At 35.6% G+C, this 17,859-nt stretch overlaps 1 protein-coding gene across 3 annotated transcripts in view; it reads left to right on the top strand.

Annotated features, from left to right (window-relative positions):
• The window catches only part of nAChRbeta2 (nicotinic acetylcholine receptor beta2), a 51,883-nt gene that overhangs the window by 22,327 nt on the left and 11,697 nt on the right, over positions 1 to 17,859 (top strand). For all 3 annotated transcript variants that reach the window (XM_073081896.1, XM_073081893.1, XM_073081894.1), the window contains one exon: positions 165 to 277. In XM_073081896.1, the coding sequence (XP_072937997.1) occupies positions 165 to 277 (113 nt within the window). The remainder of the gene's footprint in view (positions 1 to 164; positions 278 to 17,859) is intronic.

Below are 17,859 nucleotides of genomic sequence, written 5' to 3' on the forward strand. Positions count from 1 at the left end.
ATGACACGTCTTTATTAGTAGTATATCGATAGATATCGTATCGGTATCGGTAGTATATCGTATACGATTTACTAAAAAATATAGTCTCACCGAGCTATAAAAAACAATTCGCTAAATAAAGTTTTAAAAAGTGTAACTTCAATAGTGATAAATTTTGTACACAGTAACGGAATCCGAGAACATGCTGCCTCGTCACCTGTCGCCGGAAGTAGCAGCTGCCTTACAGAGTGTGCGGTTCATTGCTCAACATATCAAAGATGCTGACAAGGATAATGAGGTAAGTGGTCTTAAACGGATCTAGTGAATTGTGAGGTACATCTAGAAAGACTTGTGAGGTTCTTTTTGTAATTTAATAATAAATATACTAAGCAAAATGAGATGATAGCATACTTGAATTATCTTTTGAGGAAATATAGGAAATATATAATATAATTTATTACAGGACATTAACATAAAGAAAAAATAGTTAATAAGGCATTTCTACTTTTATTTCATGCTAAAAGAGTTTTTACCTTTAAAAGTAATTTTCGAATAACTAATACAAAATATGTTCGTTACGTACATATCTAATGTAAATTAAATCTCTGGCAAATTATAAAATAAATACATTCTTTGTAATGCCTCAGCGAATTTGGAACAGTAAAATCCGTGAAAAACAGGATACCAATCAATAAGGACCATCGTTATCCTAATGAGATAACATCGATGGGGAGACCCATAAACTTTGGATAGTAAAACTTGTTTGTTCTATCTATGTTTTCCAAAAGATTACATTTATACGTGTCACTGTAGGTTTGGCAGCGTTGATAGCTTAGCAAAGAGCCTATAGTAAAGCGGTAATAGTTCGACGTGGTTGGTACCACCGTCAACTTATTTGACGACCCGTGGCGTGGCGGAGCGGTCACCATGTCGGTCTGACGCGCAGAGAGTACCGGGTTCGACCCGGGCCAGACAGATTTCTAAATGATGAATTTAGATTGCTGTTTCTGGGTCTGGGTGTTTGTGTATTTGTCTCTGTGTGTGTCCATAGCATCCACGATACAGGGAATCCTAGTGTGGGGCTGTGAGTGTAGAAAGCGTTATTTCTGTTTAATAAGAACAATGGTCATCACTGCCGTGTTCTGGTTTGAACCTGTGGTCCTGATAAAGGTCCAGGGGACACCGTGGGATTTCAGCCGATAGATGCCCGGCATGAGGAATGGCGATTCTTTCCGATAAAGATTGATTCTTGTATGATTCGGATCGAAGTGAAATATATTCACAAAAATATCGAGGCGTGAAGAATCGACTCTCCAAAAATCGATCTTCGATTTTTTTAGCTAAAAAAGGGCGAAGTTAGCGAAAAAAGTCGCGATTCACTGAATCGATCCATTACTGGTTGGAGATTGGTTAAAATAATCGACTTTTTGGACCAATAGATCGATTCTTCGATTAATCGGTCTATTGGTCCAAATCTATCCGGCATACCATCTCCGCTACAGATGAGAGGAATCCATGCAGGGTTTCCTCACTAACAATAATGGGTTAGCAACGTATCTGTAGTCAATCACAGGTAGAACTTTTAATCTTATCTGGGAACGATTATAGTAGTTATGGAGCGCATTGGTTATATAATGTTCACATTTTGAAGAATATGAAAACTTACCACAAAGAGAAGTAACTCCAAAGGTTATTCTTAAATAAGCTTGAAATACTAGAGAAAAACCAATACATTCAACTATACCCGCTAAACCTAAAACCCTATCCCGCGTCCCAGTTCGTGTCCCAAAAGTTATTATGTCTTAAATTCTTTTGTAAAACTCGAACAAAGTGCAGTACACTGTACAATACCCGGATTCATAAAATGTTGGACAAAATACGAAACTTTTACGACACAAGAGAAAACTGTGTTTGTTCAGCTTCACTTCAAGTTGCAAGAACGTTACAAAGCATAAACTATTCAATTACTTGAATTTTTTTAAGGAAGTTTCGACGGGGTATTTTATTTTTGTTTTGCTTTTATATATTTTAGGAGTTAGTTGAACTATTGTAGAAGTATGTCATATATTTTAGAAGGTACGCGGAGGGACACAGGTTCCCTCTGCGTGTTCTACCGGATTTACAATGGTGAGTGTTCTGAGGAGCTGTTTGATCTGGTACCTACGTCACACTTCCTTCATCGCACCCCTCGCCGAAGGATGAAGTTCCATCCACATCAACTAGACCCGTGGCGGTCCTCCACGGTTCGGTTTGAACGTTTATTTTTGCCGCGTACGTGCAAAATGTGAAATGAACTTCCTCCTGAGGTATTCCCTCAGGACTATGACATGACAAGAGGGGTGTAAAAAGAGCTCTCCTTCAAAGTCGGCGATGCATTGGCGACTCTTTTGGTGTTGCAAATGTCCATAGGCGACGGTGACTGCTTTCTATCAGGTAGCCCATCTGCCTTATCGTTAGGTTATATATAAATAAAGGTACTTTAGAAGGAACTACACATGTATAGATTTTTATAAGGTTGTAGAATTTGAAATTTGAATTGATATAACACACGAGTACACAAGTGGACTACAATCCACCTAATTATAAGTAGTTACTAGCCGCATGGCTATTTATGCCCAACTCCGTATAGAACACCTATACCAGTACCCTTACCATGAGTTTTCACAACATCCCACAATTTTACGTTACGTTTACTCAATACATTATTCTGTTCCGTTTGCTTAGTAAACTGAGTAAACGTAACAATAAGTAAGTGCTCAAGTCTTTTTGTTTACCTCACATGTTCGCAAAAAAGAGACAAAACACAAAGCGCCATTTGTCAATTTAGACATTTAATGTCACGTTACTGACACTATAGTTCTGATACAATCCGATAGGGGCACTGATTGGAAATTGTATGGGCAAATACGTAAACAAATACCAAAACAGTCGTATTTGTCAAAACGTAAAAACTCATGGTAAGGGTACTGAACACATGTCTACCTGAAGTTGATCACAAGTGCATAGTTATTCCTTAAGATTAAGATGATCGCCTTATATGTAATTCAGCCGGCCTTTAAACCTTTACATCGAAACGCAGAACTACTTCACATTAAAAATATGGTAGGATACGGGCTCCAACACCTTTTATATCTTATATCTTTATGTCTACTACATGTCGTTAAACAAACGCTATGTAAAAAAGCGAAACTAAGTGATTATTTGATTGATAAAATGGTGTGGTCTGAAGTAGTTCCAACTCCACATGTACCATTAGGTTAAGTTTAACATTATAAAAAACATTTTTGTAAAAAATGTGTGTTATGGAGTTTCTTGCGCCGCTTCTTCTGCATAACAAAACACTTTGTGAAGTGGTGGTAGTTTTACTGACATTCAAAAAGTGCTCTGTAAAGAACCTATTTTGAATAAAAAAAATCGATTTCATTTGATTTTATGTACTTATTGTTTATACCTTTTATATCTACGTCTAGCAGTGGAAATCACTTTTAAGGCCTTTCATCTCAGTTTTCTGAAGTAGAAACGTGTCGATCACGCCACGAGTCTTGTCTGAATCGATCATTCGATTTCAGACAAAACTCGTGTTCTATATAAGATTGGTTACCGATGTACATAAACTACAGGCGCCAGTAGTTCTTTCAGGTGGGCTACATGCTAGTTTTCTAATTTAGTGCCACCCGCAGCCCCGGAAGGCATTTTGTAGTTCCCAACCTGGCAGTCATCAGTCATTGATTTACCTTTTGGGTACAGATTTTCCTTTTGGGTATATTTGTATGCTCAGTTTTTTAAGTGTCCTCCACACGGAATACTACAAGGCTATTAATGTAAAACGCGTATTTTATTAGTTTCTTTGTCCAAGTAGTATTCTAGGAATGGATTAAACTCTTAAGTTCTACGTCTGAACTAAAATATATAATTCCAACATCATGTATACGCATTGTTCTTCGCAAAGCCACAATTGTTACTCTCCCGTAAACTGGGTGTTTTATAGAAATCCAGAGAAATATAAAAGTTTTATGATCCAGGGAGAGCTGTGCTGTTCCGTTCAAGTTGAGTTGTAAATGGTTTAAACAATTAAGGGTTCTCCGGACAATAGTTTATGGAGCGCGCGGTAAACTTCCTTGTTTTCTAGTATTAAATATATTTGTCTTCAAGTATACTTCTATCTATATCTTTAATATAAAAATCCCGTGTCACAATGTTAGTCACCGTACTCCTGCGAAACGGCTACCGATTTTCATCAAATTTTATATGCATATTCAGTAGTTCTGAGAATCGGCTACTATCTATTTTTCATACTCCTAAGTGATAAGGGTTGTTCATCCTTAACATTTTTTTATATGGCAATACAACGTTTGCCAGGTGAGCTAGTATCTATAAAGTTTTCTGGTTTAGAAACCGTCTCTACGATACATAACCTGTACTTTCACTATCGCTCCTTCTACTTTTCGCACTCTCTCCACATAAAAATGCAAATAACCATTTTAATTGACCTCTCCTGTATATGCCCGGGCAAAGCAGAGAGAGGTCAAGCTGGTTTCAATCCCAGATTACTAATTTTCATAAAATATGGACTAAAATAAATCGTCCATTGAATTCCAAACTTTTGTTTCTAAATACAAGTCATGACTAGCCAAAAATCCTTTAAGAGAATGCGCAGTTAAAAAATCGATCTCCTCAATTTTACAAAATAAGTATTTACTAAGGGTTTAGACTTTTAGGTTTTTGTAAAGAACCCTAAAAATGAACAACGTTTATCCAAGTACACTTAGGTACTAAATTGTCTTACGTAAAAGCTGGATGTGTCATTGAAAACTCCTTTTAAATATTCAGGAGATATTACACGATAGCGCGTTAAAGTATTATGTCGCTGGCGTTAAATCATTGTTAATATTGTTTAAAGTATATGCTAATTTTGTTCGTTAAGTTCTTCGAGATATTTTGGAGCATGCCTTGGGTGTTAAGTAATGGAAAAGTTAGTTTACGTTACATTTCGTTGTTACTTGTTACGCAATACTGATAATAAAGTAAGTTTTATGTGACTTGGATTTAAAAATGTTTCAGAGGAATGTTTAAAATAGTCCGAATGGGGCATGATTGCTTCTTATTTGTGCTTTACAGTGTTTTATTTCTGATTCATTTGAAATGCAAGAACCAGTATGGTTCGACCGGGAAGAAGCTACCTCCACATCTATTTCTAACAAAAAGCAGTAATTGCGTATCAATGGAAGGGTGTAGATCCCAGTCGATATACATGTGCGATGTGGAATGAACTTCCCGAATTAGGTATTCCCGGAGCGCTATGACATGGGGCTTTTCAAAAAAGGTGTAAAAAGAGCTCTCCTCCAAAGCCGGCGATGCATTGGCGACTCCTCTGGTGTTGCAAATGTCCATAAGCAACAGTGACTGCTTTCCATCAGTTAGCTCGTCTGCCTCATCGTTTGGGTATAATTATAAAAAAAATGTGTTCTAATCATCCTAGTCCTCAGGAGTAGGAACATAACTGTGACCAGCTTCACGTAAAACTGCTGATGTATATGGAGTTGGATACAGATGTCCACGTGCTCCTGCGGCATACTCCTGTAGACTGTATTGGGCCGCTTCGTATATTGCTTAAAATAACACCTCTATACTAGGCAAGGTAGGCGTATATTAAATTTAAGGCAAAATCAGTACGTCCAAGCACGGCAACTTCGGCAAAATCCTTTGAAGGACGCTTATGTTAAGCCCTTATACGGTGGATGCTAACAACGTACACGTTGGTTTGAAAATGTTTTGGAGTACCAGGAAATCAAAACAAAACAAAGCTTCTATGAATCGTTAAATATTCAGTAGGTATTACAGAACGGATTGTTAAATCGTTGGTAATATTGTCTAAAGTCTATGCTAATTTTCTCAAATTTTCCGTTGAGCCCGCTGAGATATTTCGAAGCACACCTCGGATTAGTCTTGGAAAAGTGGGTGTTTGTTATCGTTCAAATCTTTGAATATGCATATGGGTAGCTTAAATTCTTCTAATCTATATCATAAATAATGTGACATGGTTGTAAAAGATGGTTGAACTTTCTGTTGTTCGACTTCAGTGGCACCATCCCCACACCTATTTCTGTCTAATAACATCAGTATTAAGCAGTGGTGTGGTAAAGCAGTCTTACTCAAACTCAGCTCTAACTACTCAGTGATTGATTCGATTCGATTGATACTTTACGCTAATTAGCCGTATGCTGATTGCCTCCAACTATTACTTAGGGTTTCATAACCAAAGGGTAAGAACGGAACCCTATTACTAAGCCACCGCTGTCTGTCGGTCTGACACAGGGGTCCAAGTCTTGGACCGTAATAGACACTTCAAATTTTTACAGTGTATGTATAACGCTGATTACTATAACAACGAGTAATAAAAATAAAAACGAAAAAAAATTGGTGGTTTGAAGCCCTCTGTGTGTGTTCAATTAGCACTTAACCAATTATTAATTAAGCTATAACATACCCCGTATAACCACCCTTAATGACATATGTAATTTGAAGACAGAAGACATTGTCACAAACACCTGTTTCCTAATGCATGAGCGAGTGACGAATGTGACTGCTCCAATTATGCAAGTAGCGTTCATGCATAATTGGAGCGCTTGCATGTTGCATGCTGCATGAATGCATGCATGCCTTGCAGTTCAACAGGATAGGGTTAATCAGTTATGTCTTTGACGCGCACTGTTTGTGTTCATGACATTTAGCTGGTAATATGAATTATGTGAACCAAGTGGAATGTAAATATATTTACCTAAAGTTAGGACTGTTTACATACAGGGCAAACGTCTTAAATCCTTTTTGAAGTTTTCACCGACATCAAAAAGGATTTAAGATTAAAATTGAAATAGTTGTATCTAAAAAAAGTACAGAGTTATCTACATTTTATATAGAATACTAGCTGACCCGGCAAACGTTGTGTTGCCATATAAATAAAAAAAATGCTAAGGGTGAACAACCCTTATCACTTAGGGGTATGAAAAAAAGATAGTAGCCGATTCTCAGACCTACTGAATATGCATATAAAATTTGGTGAAAATCGGTAAAGCCGTTTCGGAGGAGTACGGTAACTAACATTGTGACACGAAAATTTTATATACAAGATGTCTGGAAAGTGTACGAGAGCGCATATTTTTTTATTGAAAAGGGCCATTAAACAGTAGACTGACTGATATAGGTGATAACTGTGGTACCATCCCAAAGTCCTATTACCCTGTATATGGTAATAGGACTTTGGGATTACATATTATTGACATAATATATTTTAGTAACATGTATATTTTTAAATGACCTTATAATTCATGAACAATTTTATTATGAGTTCAAAAAGAACAGTTTTCCTGAAAAACAGCTTTATTAGGAGTTAAAAAAAAACGTACTGAAGTGTATTTTCTAATATAAAATTAATTGTATCAGGCGTTACTTTGCGGAAATCCATGTTATTAAGTTAAGATTCCGCAACAATCCAACACAAATATGTATGATGGTATATATTTTAAACCATGCAGTATAATTAAGTATTAATTAAAAATATACACCACCATACATACCACCACCAACACGTGTTTCGCTCCAAAACATTACAATTACTTATATATTACGAATTCAATATTTATTTGTATAGATTACATAATATTTTTGTGCATCCAATCTTTGTAGTGTTCCCCTAAAATATTTTCCGTTTCCTTGCTTAGTTAAGTGACTTAATTGGCATGACCGACGTTGTCAGGAAGTCTCTTAACGAAGGGGAGGGTGTTGTCTCCGAAATGAAAATAATGGACGTGTGCCATTGACAACACCATATTATTGAAGCAATATCAATATAAAGTATTTATATACACTACTAAGCAATCTTAATATATTAGTATGTTAGTATGGGGAAATAAGTTTTGTTGTATGAGGACTTATATGACCGTTATAATAATAAGGCGGGAAGTAGGTGTGACAGAAATGGTGTCGTACGAGAAGTACAAGTAATGAAGTAATTTTCCTCATTTAAATATGACGTTTTTCCTTTATAATTAAAGGAAGTGGTCCTGAATTTTTAACACGCGTAATTATAATTCTGAAAAAAATTATAGTTATTAAAATTTGAATTCCTGGGCCGAGGACACTGCAAATGTGTTTTGGCAAAGGGAGAGTGATTAGAGAAAGTTGCTACAGCATGATACTCATACCAAAAGTCCTCCTAATTTGTACGAATTAATAAAAAGAAAATAAAGATCTAAAATTTAAATAACCAAGAGTCGAAATCTTCTACAAATTTAGCGATACACAATCAGAGTATTTACACATTACATTGAGTTCACTGGAGCAAGTGAATGAGTGAACGAATTGACTCAGGGAACGGTGTGTCGATGAACGAGTGAATGTATTAAAACACGCACCGTAAGTGTTTGTAATATTTACCTTGTGTACGTCTAAAGAAAATGTTTGTCGCGCAAATAGAATTAAAAGAAAATATTTGCTTACCTCCGAATTGTTATGTATCGAAATTGTGGAGGAAGATAATCTTACTGCGTAGGTAAGTTTTGTTTCTATTTTTGAAACGTGGTAGGACTCTTCGAAACTCCATTACGATGGAAAGTCTGTTTACGCCTCATAAATTACTAACTATTATGGCTATTATTAAAAACGGCATCATCAAAAGAGCTATAAAATGAAAACAGTGCTACAATGTACAAACATACCACGAAAGTAAAAATATGAATATAGAGACATACTTTTACGAGGCGTTCCAGCTTAGTCCTCAGGAGTAGCGGCGCATCTGTGGCCGATCTCAGGTAGGAATATCTAATCTTATCTGGGGTTGATTACAAATGTCCATGGGCGGTAGTGGCCACTTACCATCAGGTGGACTGCATGCTCGTCTGCTACTCCTTTACTATAAACACAGCGAACATATATATTTACGCTCGAAACGTATTAATCTCCGTAGTCAGGTAAAAACCTCAGAAAGATTTACTACATCTTTGCTTCTATCGGCACTAACACAAATAAATTAAAAGCCACGCTCATACATATCGAAGTTGGCTCATAAATATTCCGGATAAGTCCCGGCTCATTGGGAATCGGCGACGAGAATTTAATAAGCCTGGTTTGACCCCATCATTATTAAATTTTAGACGAATTTTCACTAACAATTTTAAAAAGTTTATTAGCTATTCTATATAACTGTTTATATATTTTATGGTGTTATGTTGTCATTTAAAAATTAATATGCGTACTTTTAAAGTAGCTGATAGTCAAATTAAAAAAAAAAAAATACAAAATTGTATCAAAATCTTACCAATAAAATAAGTAAGTATATTATAACCGATTTTCAATAAGTTAAGGTATGTTCGAGCCCAATCGGGCGTTGTATGGTTTATTCCTTGTAGCTTTCTTCACGTTTTCTTTAATCAGAGGTCACGTTAAGCCACCGGTTCACTGGGTACGGTTCCCAGAAAAGTCGCTTCTTCAGAAGTGGCACATAAAAATGTCAATTAATATATTTTAACCATAGATTACTAAAGATTACTCACTCCTAACAAGAATTTGTAACCAGTTTTGGCAACTGAAATTGTCACTGTCAGCTATTTTCGTGTTTGAAAAATATTTAAAAAGCATAGTTTTTAGAGCATTTACGAATGAATGTTTTTGCACCACTTCACTGCACATGTCGGCATTGCTCCGCGAAAATCACACCATGACAGTCGGAGACGGAATGGAAGAATGGCTGAATGTTTCGTCAGCCATTTTGCCATTTGTGGCTTCTTTCAATTACAAGGCGGTGAAATATCTATACTAATCTATGATGTTGACATACATTACAAAACTGTTTATTTTTCTACACTAATATTATAAAGAGGAAAACCTTGAGTGTTTGGTTGTAATGAATAAGCTCAAAAACTACTGGACCGATTTTAAAAATTCTTTCACCATTCGAAAGCTACATTATCCACGAGTAACATAGGCTATATTTTATATGAAATATATTTGACAAATAGATTTTGAGGCGGTACAAAGTTTGCCGGGTCAGCTAGTATGGAATAAATTAATTAATCTAAAATAAAACATCGGTCTGATTTAGATGTTGTAGACATCACGATAATTAAAAGTCATCATGAATTTGAATTTAAGACCCTGAGAATTTTGTCCTTGTTCTGGCGGAAGCTGTTCAAGTGCATTAGGCAGATTAATACAGTTAATGGAGGGTCTGGTCCAGGCCTGTTATTTAACTAAGAATATTAAGTCGATTATCAAAAAAAACTCTTTTTATCAGCGGCAGTTGTGGCACCGCGACGTCTTTTGTTGCTGAATTAACATTTTTGATATTCGCCGAGTATTATCGAATAGACGCGAATATGCGAATCTAAATAACTTATTTGAGTATACCGGGTCTCTGCTTGAGTACCTGAACGTTTTAATTTTTTTTAATTATGCATCGTTTAGACCTGACAGACTCTTGGCGAAATCTCATTTTTTGTAGTAGGATAACATCTGCTCGGGTTCACTGCCTTATGAACATATTATTATTAACCAATCTCAATCATTGCCAATTTCTATGTCAAAAACATAACTAATATCAAGCACTATTGATGTTTATTATTGACTATTAAGCAGTGATAGCCTAGTGGAAGCAGTGATAGCCTAGTGGTTAAGAAACGCGGCCTCTCGATCGAGGGGTCCGAGGTTCAAATCCCAGGCACGCACCTCTGATTTACAAATTTATGTGCGTATTAGAAATTAATTATCACTTGCTTAAACGGTGAAGGAAAACATCGTGAGGAAACCTGCATATCTGAGAGATTTATAAAAAAAAATCTTAAAGGTATGTGAAGTCTACCAATACGCACTTGGCCAGCGCGGTGGACTATGGCCTAATCCTTCTCATTCTGAGAGGAGACCCGTGCCCAGCAGTGGGACAGTAATGGGTTGATGATATAATATAATGATTGATGTTTATTCCCACGTTTAGCATTTAGACGGATAGGCATCGTGTGTAAGCGTCCTTAACGTTATTGGATCAGCCGACTTGTGGGATTGGGGTCGAATCTAATTACTTATCTCATTACCAGTAACGGCAGGCCAAATCAGCACATTTAAATTGCCAGCCATCGATCCTCCGATGGGAATACTTCCGAGCGGTCTCCGATTGTTACTTCGTTAGTTTTACTGTCGTATGTTTTCTTATCTTAGGGTCTAGTCAGATATAAAGAGACTAAGGCTAACCGCTTCTTTGTCAACATTGTCTAACAATTTATGTTGATCTATATAAAAAGTAATAACCTGATTGACTAACTTATCATCGTAAGTACCTTATGAAGCAAGTTAATTTTAAATCAATTTAATTAAATAAAAATTAAAGCAAGTAAATAATTTAATTAATGTAGTCCCGAATTCCACGCACAACCGCGAGTTGAGGCTAATTGATAAAAGTAATAGTGCACTTTTGATTAATTTTTCTGTTTAAAAAATGCCACCTTTATTTTCAGAACTAGCTTTTAATCGCTTTTGGCCAGAGGTCGTGTAGTTAAGGCGTAAAAGCGTTGCAAATAAAGAAACAAACAAATAAACAACAAATTCACTACCGCATTTATAATAGTAGTTAGAATTCCATTAGAGATTTTCGCTGAACGTACCAATTAAAACTAGAATTGATTTGGCGGTGATTACAGTACGACAAATATGGTGCAATCCTTGTTGGACCAGATGAGAATCTGATTGTCTCATTACCGATAATGGTTGCCGATATCAGCACGTTTGAATTGCCACCCATCTATCGTAGCCCGGTGGGAATACTGGGAATTTGCTGTGGTAGAATGTTAAGATCGTTAGTAGCAGATTATTATCGGAATTTTCATTTGAGGCACCTATTATCTGGTTTGGTTCTACGTGTCTTTGCTCACGATAAAGGTTTCTTAGTTTGCGTGGAGTAACAACACAAATATACTAGCTCTGCTGAGTTCTGATTTTAAAGGGTTGGTATAAATGTAAAGGCCCAAACTGCAGTAAATCTTAAGTATTTTGAGTGGATCTGAGGTTCCAGTTCCAGGCATGCTTGACTTTCCGAAGTTATGTGCGTATTAGAAATTAAGTATACCTTGGTATAACGACGATGGAGAACATCATGGGAAAACTTGCATATCTGGGAGATCTTTAAAAAAAGAAAGTTCTCAAAATATAAATGTGATGTTTATCCAATTCCAAGCCAGTAAGGTAGACCATGACCTAATCCTTCTCATTCAGAGAGGAGATCTGTGCCCAGCAGTGGGACAGTAATGGGTTGACGATGGATTATAAGGAAATTCTGGTACATTTACAGGCCGCATCAAGCTATACGCCAGTCTTACGGATTAACAAAATTTACTTACAGAATAACAAAATACCACACGTACTTAGACCAAAGAACGCCTACTTCGCATTCCAGCCCTCAGTTAAGATAAGGGAGAGCCATTAATATGGCCGCGGAAACGGCAAACAAAGCGAACGGCCATTTTTAAACCTTCAGATCATCGCTTTGGGAATATTGATGGCCATTGATTCGATGCCGGGAACTGTGGCCGAAATATCGCCGATGGATAAAGATTGATAGTACAAACGTTTTGGAAAAGTGAAATCGTAGCGGGTTTTCGGTTCGCCTTCTATGATGTATGTAACCTTTGTCGGGATTTGGATCGGATGTTGGATACGTGGGGAAGGTATTTTTTATCTCAGATAAAGTTGATCTCGTAAATAATCTGGTGTCAATTTTTATATACAATATTTAATACTGCCGCCTGTGAACTTGTGTAATTAATCCTAGATAAGATTAGATTCCTACCTGAGGTCGTCTAAGCGTCTAAACCAAAACACTGCTGTTATTTGACACTTATCGGTGTTGTGGTGGTACCGGAGTCGCCGGAATGTGCACAAGTCGAACCACAAAGAGTTCTACCACCTTTGATACTAGAAATAGGAATACTGTGGCGCTGCCTACAAAAATATGCAACATTGGAAAATAGATTGATATTCAATATATTTTAATTACTAATAAGTAGATACTTTTTTTTACGAAAAAGCCATTTAAGGACTTCTTTTAAGACGTATGATATAAAATGGCATAAAAAAGGGCATAAAAAGAGCCTATAATATTTTAACTCCCTACAAATTCCCCAAATCGTAAAAATCCCGTTAAAACTAGTTCGAACGTTCCCCGGATTACACAGACGAAAGTCCCGGTCATCGTAAACAATCATAAACAAAAACGTTTCGGAATCCCAAAAAAAAAGTTCCAGAATTATGTGAAAGGATCGTGTACAAATCCTATAAAGCCGAGGAGCTTGATGAGGACAAACGGCGCTCACGTGCGACATGTACAACAAACATAAACTTTTAACGTATAAACGTACATAGTATCTACTGTAGCACATTTTTTATTTAGCTCAGAAAATAGAGAACATTTTTTTCACTTATTGTGGTTCACCAATAGTTACACTTACATCATTGTCTATCATACGAACTAATGACAAATTCCAAATCTCCAGCTAATTACAGGTGCTTTTTATAACATTAAAAATCCACACGGTTTAAATCATAAAACACATAAAAAACGCTTTCATAAAACTCTTTATATACACTCACACACCCACACTAGGATTCCCTGTATCGTTGTAACACACACAAAGATGAATAAACAAACATCCAGACCCAGAACAGACATTTAAATTCATCATTCAGATTTCTGTCTGGCCGGGGATCGAACCCGGAACCCTCTGCGCGTCAGACCGGTATGGTGATCCGCCACGCGGGTCACACAAGCACGAAGTTCGCCTAAGTGTAAGTGGTCATTGTCATGGACATCTGTCATGGCATTCCACTTCATAGAGAATTGGTTCTACTTAAAGCCAATCACGGATTCGTTGCCACTCCTTGAACTAAGATGATATCTCCATACGTAAGCCGGCATCCACAGCCTTCCTGGGGGGTTACTACCATCTCTTAAAACAATATTATTTTAATCATACTTTTACTTTTTTTGTATGTAATTTAACTTTTTAAGCAAAGCATGACAATTTCTGTTAGTTTTATACAATGGATAAGCGAAAAATTAATAAGAGTTTGTTCAACTGTGTATGACGGAATATTTTACTGTTTTAAGGAGGAATTAAAACTTTCCTGAAATATGATGGTTTTTTAAAGATGGTGGTAGGCTCCATGGATTGTGTGGCTGTAGTAACTCCCTGGTCGAACCATGCCCGGTTTTTCCACCGTTCACATGTTAAAAAAATAAAAAACATATTTAAAACATAAAGGAAGACGAAAAAACGAATGAACCATTGAGAGGAATTTACATAGAATTCGCTCTTGCAAATACCATTCTAACTTAATCAAATATGCGTTTTACTTCCACAGAAAATTTACATATAACATTTTATCTATGTAATACACGAATCCCACTAAACGGGATTAATAAAATAAAAGGCTGTAAAACGAAATGGAAATTGGAATCCGATTAAAATTTAAAAAGCGATAGATAAATCCGTTTCCGGTTGGAGTTGGTTAATCCGACTAGATGGTTTTAAAATTTATTCGCCCTAGGGCGCTATTTACATCGCCGTTTCAAAAATGAACTGCGGTTATCTGGAGACGTAAAAACGTGTTCGGAATAATAATTCGGTTCGGTCTTAAGGAGGTACGATGAGCTGGCTGTATCTGTTCAATTTTGGTCGGAAAAGAAATACGGTTTTTGTTCGTTGCAAATTATCAACTAAGTAATAGCCTTCGCATTGCGTATAAGTTTTAAGGTGGTAGAACCCTTTGTGGTTCGACTCCGGCGGCACCACCGCCACTATCCCGTATTTATTGGTAATATTATATGGGTATTTTCATATTGGAATCTTCAGATATTGATCATTATTGACTGGTTTCTATCCTATCCTTAGATAACTATATAAATATTACATACAAATATTAAAATATGCATGTTTTAATTGCAAAAAAGTATAAAACACTTTTGATATGCATTAAAACATACAGTTCAGGTAAATAATTACGTATGAATATAAAGGAATAAAACAAATCAGTAAATAAACTTCGAATCCATAGTGTATGCGTCCTGCAAACAGACGCCTCCCGAGCCTAACTTACCCCATATCAATGTAAACAGGTTCTAACGAACATGAACTGAGCACTGTGAGCGACTAGATTAACATTCACCTTGTTGGCTCGTGACGTTTATCTTTACTTCATTACCTTTAAGAGTAGAGCCGAGCTGTCTATGGTTTGAACAATTGTGTAATGGTGTCCGCAAATGAACATGTAGTCTAACATGTTAATATGTTAGGTGCATTTGTTTTGCCTCAAATCAAATCAAATCAATTCGATTCAATTAAATTCATTCAAATCATTTTTTTTATACAAAATAGTTTCTTTACAGAGCACTTTTTGAATGTGTAATCAAATCAAGGAATCGTATATTAGGTCGACCAAAGATGAATTATTTCCCGTGGGTGCTAAATTACAACGCCTGATTGGTATTTCTGTTGCTTCCTAATCCAAAACACAGCAGCATAATACCTCTATTATAAATACAGAGAGTTGCGTCTGTACACGATTCGACAGTTGACACTTATTGCCTAAAAACAATAACAGATTTCGAAATTTGGTACATCTATGTTAGAATTTATAGTCTCATTCATAATTAGGTGTCCAAAATGTAAACAAAGAAATTTCACTGTCAAAATTAACAAGAAATAAAAACTAACAAATTCAACAAAAAACGAAAACTTTAAGAACTATATACAATAGGGTGGAGCGAAATTCCTTTTTTTATTTTTGGAAATGTAATAGTGACCAAAAGATGTCTTGATGGTTAAAACTAAAGTGTGTAAAATATTATTCCGACCAGATAAGGGTAAGAGCTTCCGCCAGGTCAATGAACTTTTAAAAATATACATTTTTGGTGTATACTTTGCAGATTACAGCTGAAGGTATCTATAACTTTTTTAAACATTTATTATATTTTATTTACTTTATTTTATAGACCATTAACAAATAAAACAAAAATAATTTTGAATAGTGTCATTATAAAAATGCAGAGGGAGAGCATTCGTTAAGCAAAACTTGCAAAGTAAGTCATTTTAATCGTTTGCTTACGCCGGTGACTCATTTTTTCATGTCTTCTTTTTTCGTTAAAATATGTTTACATTATTACTATAATATCTTCTTCTCTTATTATAAATACGTAACGGATGTATTTATATATTCATTTTTTGTTGAAATAGTTAAAATAAAGAAGGAATATTGTGCCTGTGTATAAAGATGTTATGAAATTTTATCAATGGAAGAGACGCCGATTAAATTCGCGACAAGAAATTCTTGCGAATCATCATTTACGGATATTGGAGGCGTAGTTGTTTCCAGCATATAATAAAGATGACACGTAGACTCAATTTCTACTGAAAGTCAAACAAAAGTGAAGCAAAAGTTAAAAGCTTGCATGCAAAATACCTTAAACGAAATATCTTGTTAAAATATATTAAAATACTTTCCAAAGAACTATTATAGAATTTTCGGACTGCAAGAGAAGTTCCCTTTAATATACCTCCTTACAAATGCTAATATTTCGTTCCATCTGGTTGTCCAAAAGAGAGAAAGGTACCCGGAAAGGAATAAAAGCTTTTTGTTGGATCAAAGAACGTCGCTGCCAATGATCATTGGAAAAGTAGATATCTCTATTACAAAAGTTTACAAAATACCTTAGAAACCAACTTGCCAACTTGGTACAGATATACTGTGTTCTTTAAAACATTGTTTAGTATAATATAATAGCAGATATTTCTGTTATAGACCGTCATATGTTGCGTGGTGACAAGATAAATACACGAAAGAGTATTGAGAAGAAAGCTTTTGCTTCAGATATCAGCATAGCATTTAGACAGAAGGAAAGATTACTTTTTAAAATATTGGATAAAATATGGAAAAAATATAGGCAAACAGTCCTTAAAGAACATATCTTGCTAGTAAGAGAACCCACATCTGTTTAACTGAATAGAGTGTGCCATCGTCGGCTATTTTGCCCATGCAATAATTCCTCAAGAGAATATTGTAACTATTGACTTTGGGGTAACTATCTATAAATATGGTGGGAGTTACCCAAATATTACAAGAGCGACTATACATCATTTGCTTTTCCACCATAACGGTTGCACTTCTGGACCGGGGTCCTACGCTGTCATATCACATCCAAACAACTGTAAATGATTACAACAGATTCATCTACATTATTGTGCCCTAAATTAATCCATTGACTTAATAAAAATAAAAATAGAGTCTCGATCAAAAATTACCAAATTTGAGACAAAAGCAGATTTTTGGGTATAATTATCAATTTTTTGTACCTACTTCAAAGCTCTTTGTTTATATGTTAATGGTCAAAAAAGTTGAATCATATTCTCTTACTTTTGCACCTTTTTTGCAATTATTAAAAAAATATTTCCAATATTTTTGCAGCCTTTGTAAGTAAATAGCAATTTTTTACTTTTTCTCAATTATTGACAGCGAGGCGGAGGTATAAGATGACATCCAAAAAAATTGAAAAAATCACAGTTTAATCTCTTAGTATGATACATCTTTTCCGCACTATTAGAACTCCAACGTAAAAAGAAAAAAAAATCCCATACAACGTCGCTCCACCCTAATACACAATTTAACAAACGCGCTATGAAAACGAGAAAACATTAGAGTTCGATCACAATCATGAAAATGAATAATATTAGCTACGAAATTAAAAAATGACGGCACAAGAAATGTTTCGAATTCAGAGTGTGTTACCATTATCACATTTTAATTTTCTACCATAAACCTTGTTTTTTATTATTATTACTGTATGGA

This window comes from Epargyreus clarus, unplaced genomic scaffold (assembly GCF_041222505.1).
Source record: "Epargyreus clarus isolate Ecla_fem2 unplaced genomic scaffold, WU_Ecla_fem_2.2 ptg000017l, whole genome shotgun sequence".
Lineage (NCBI taxonomy): Eukaryota > Metazoa > Arthropoda > Insecta > Lepidoptera > Hesperiidae > Epargyreus > Epargyreus clarus.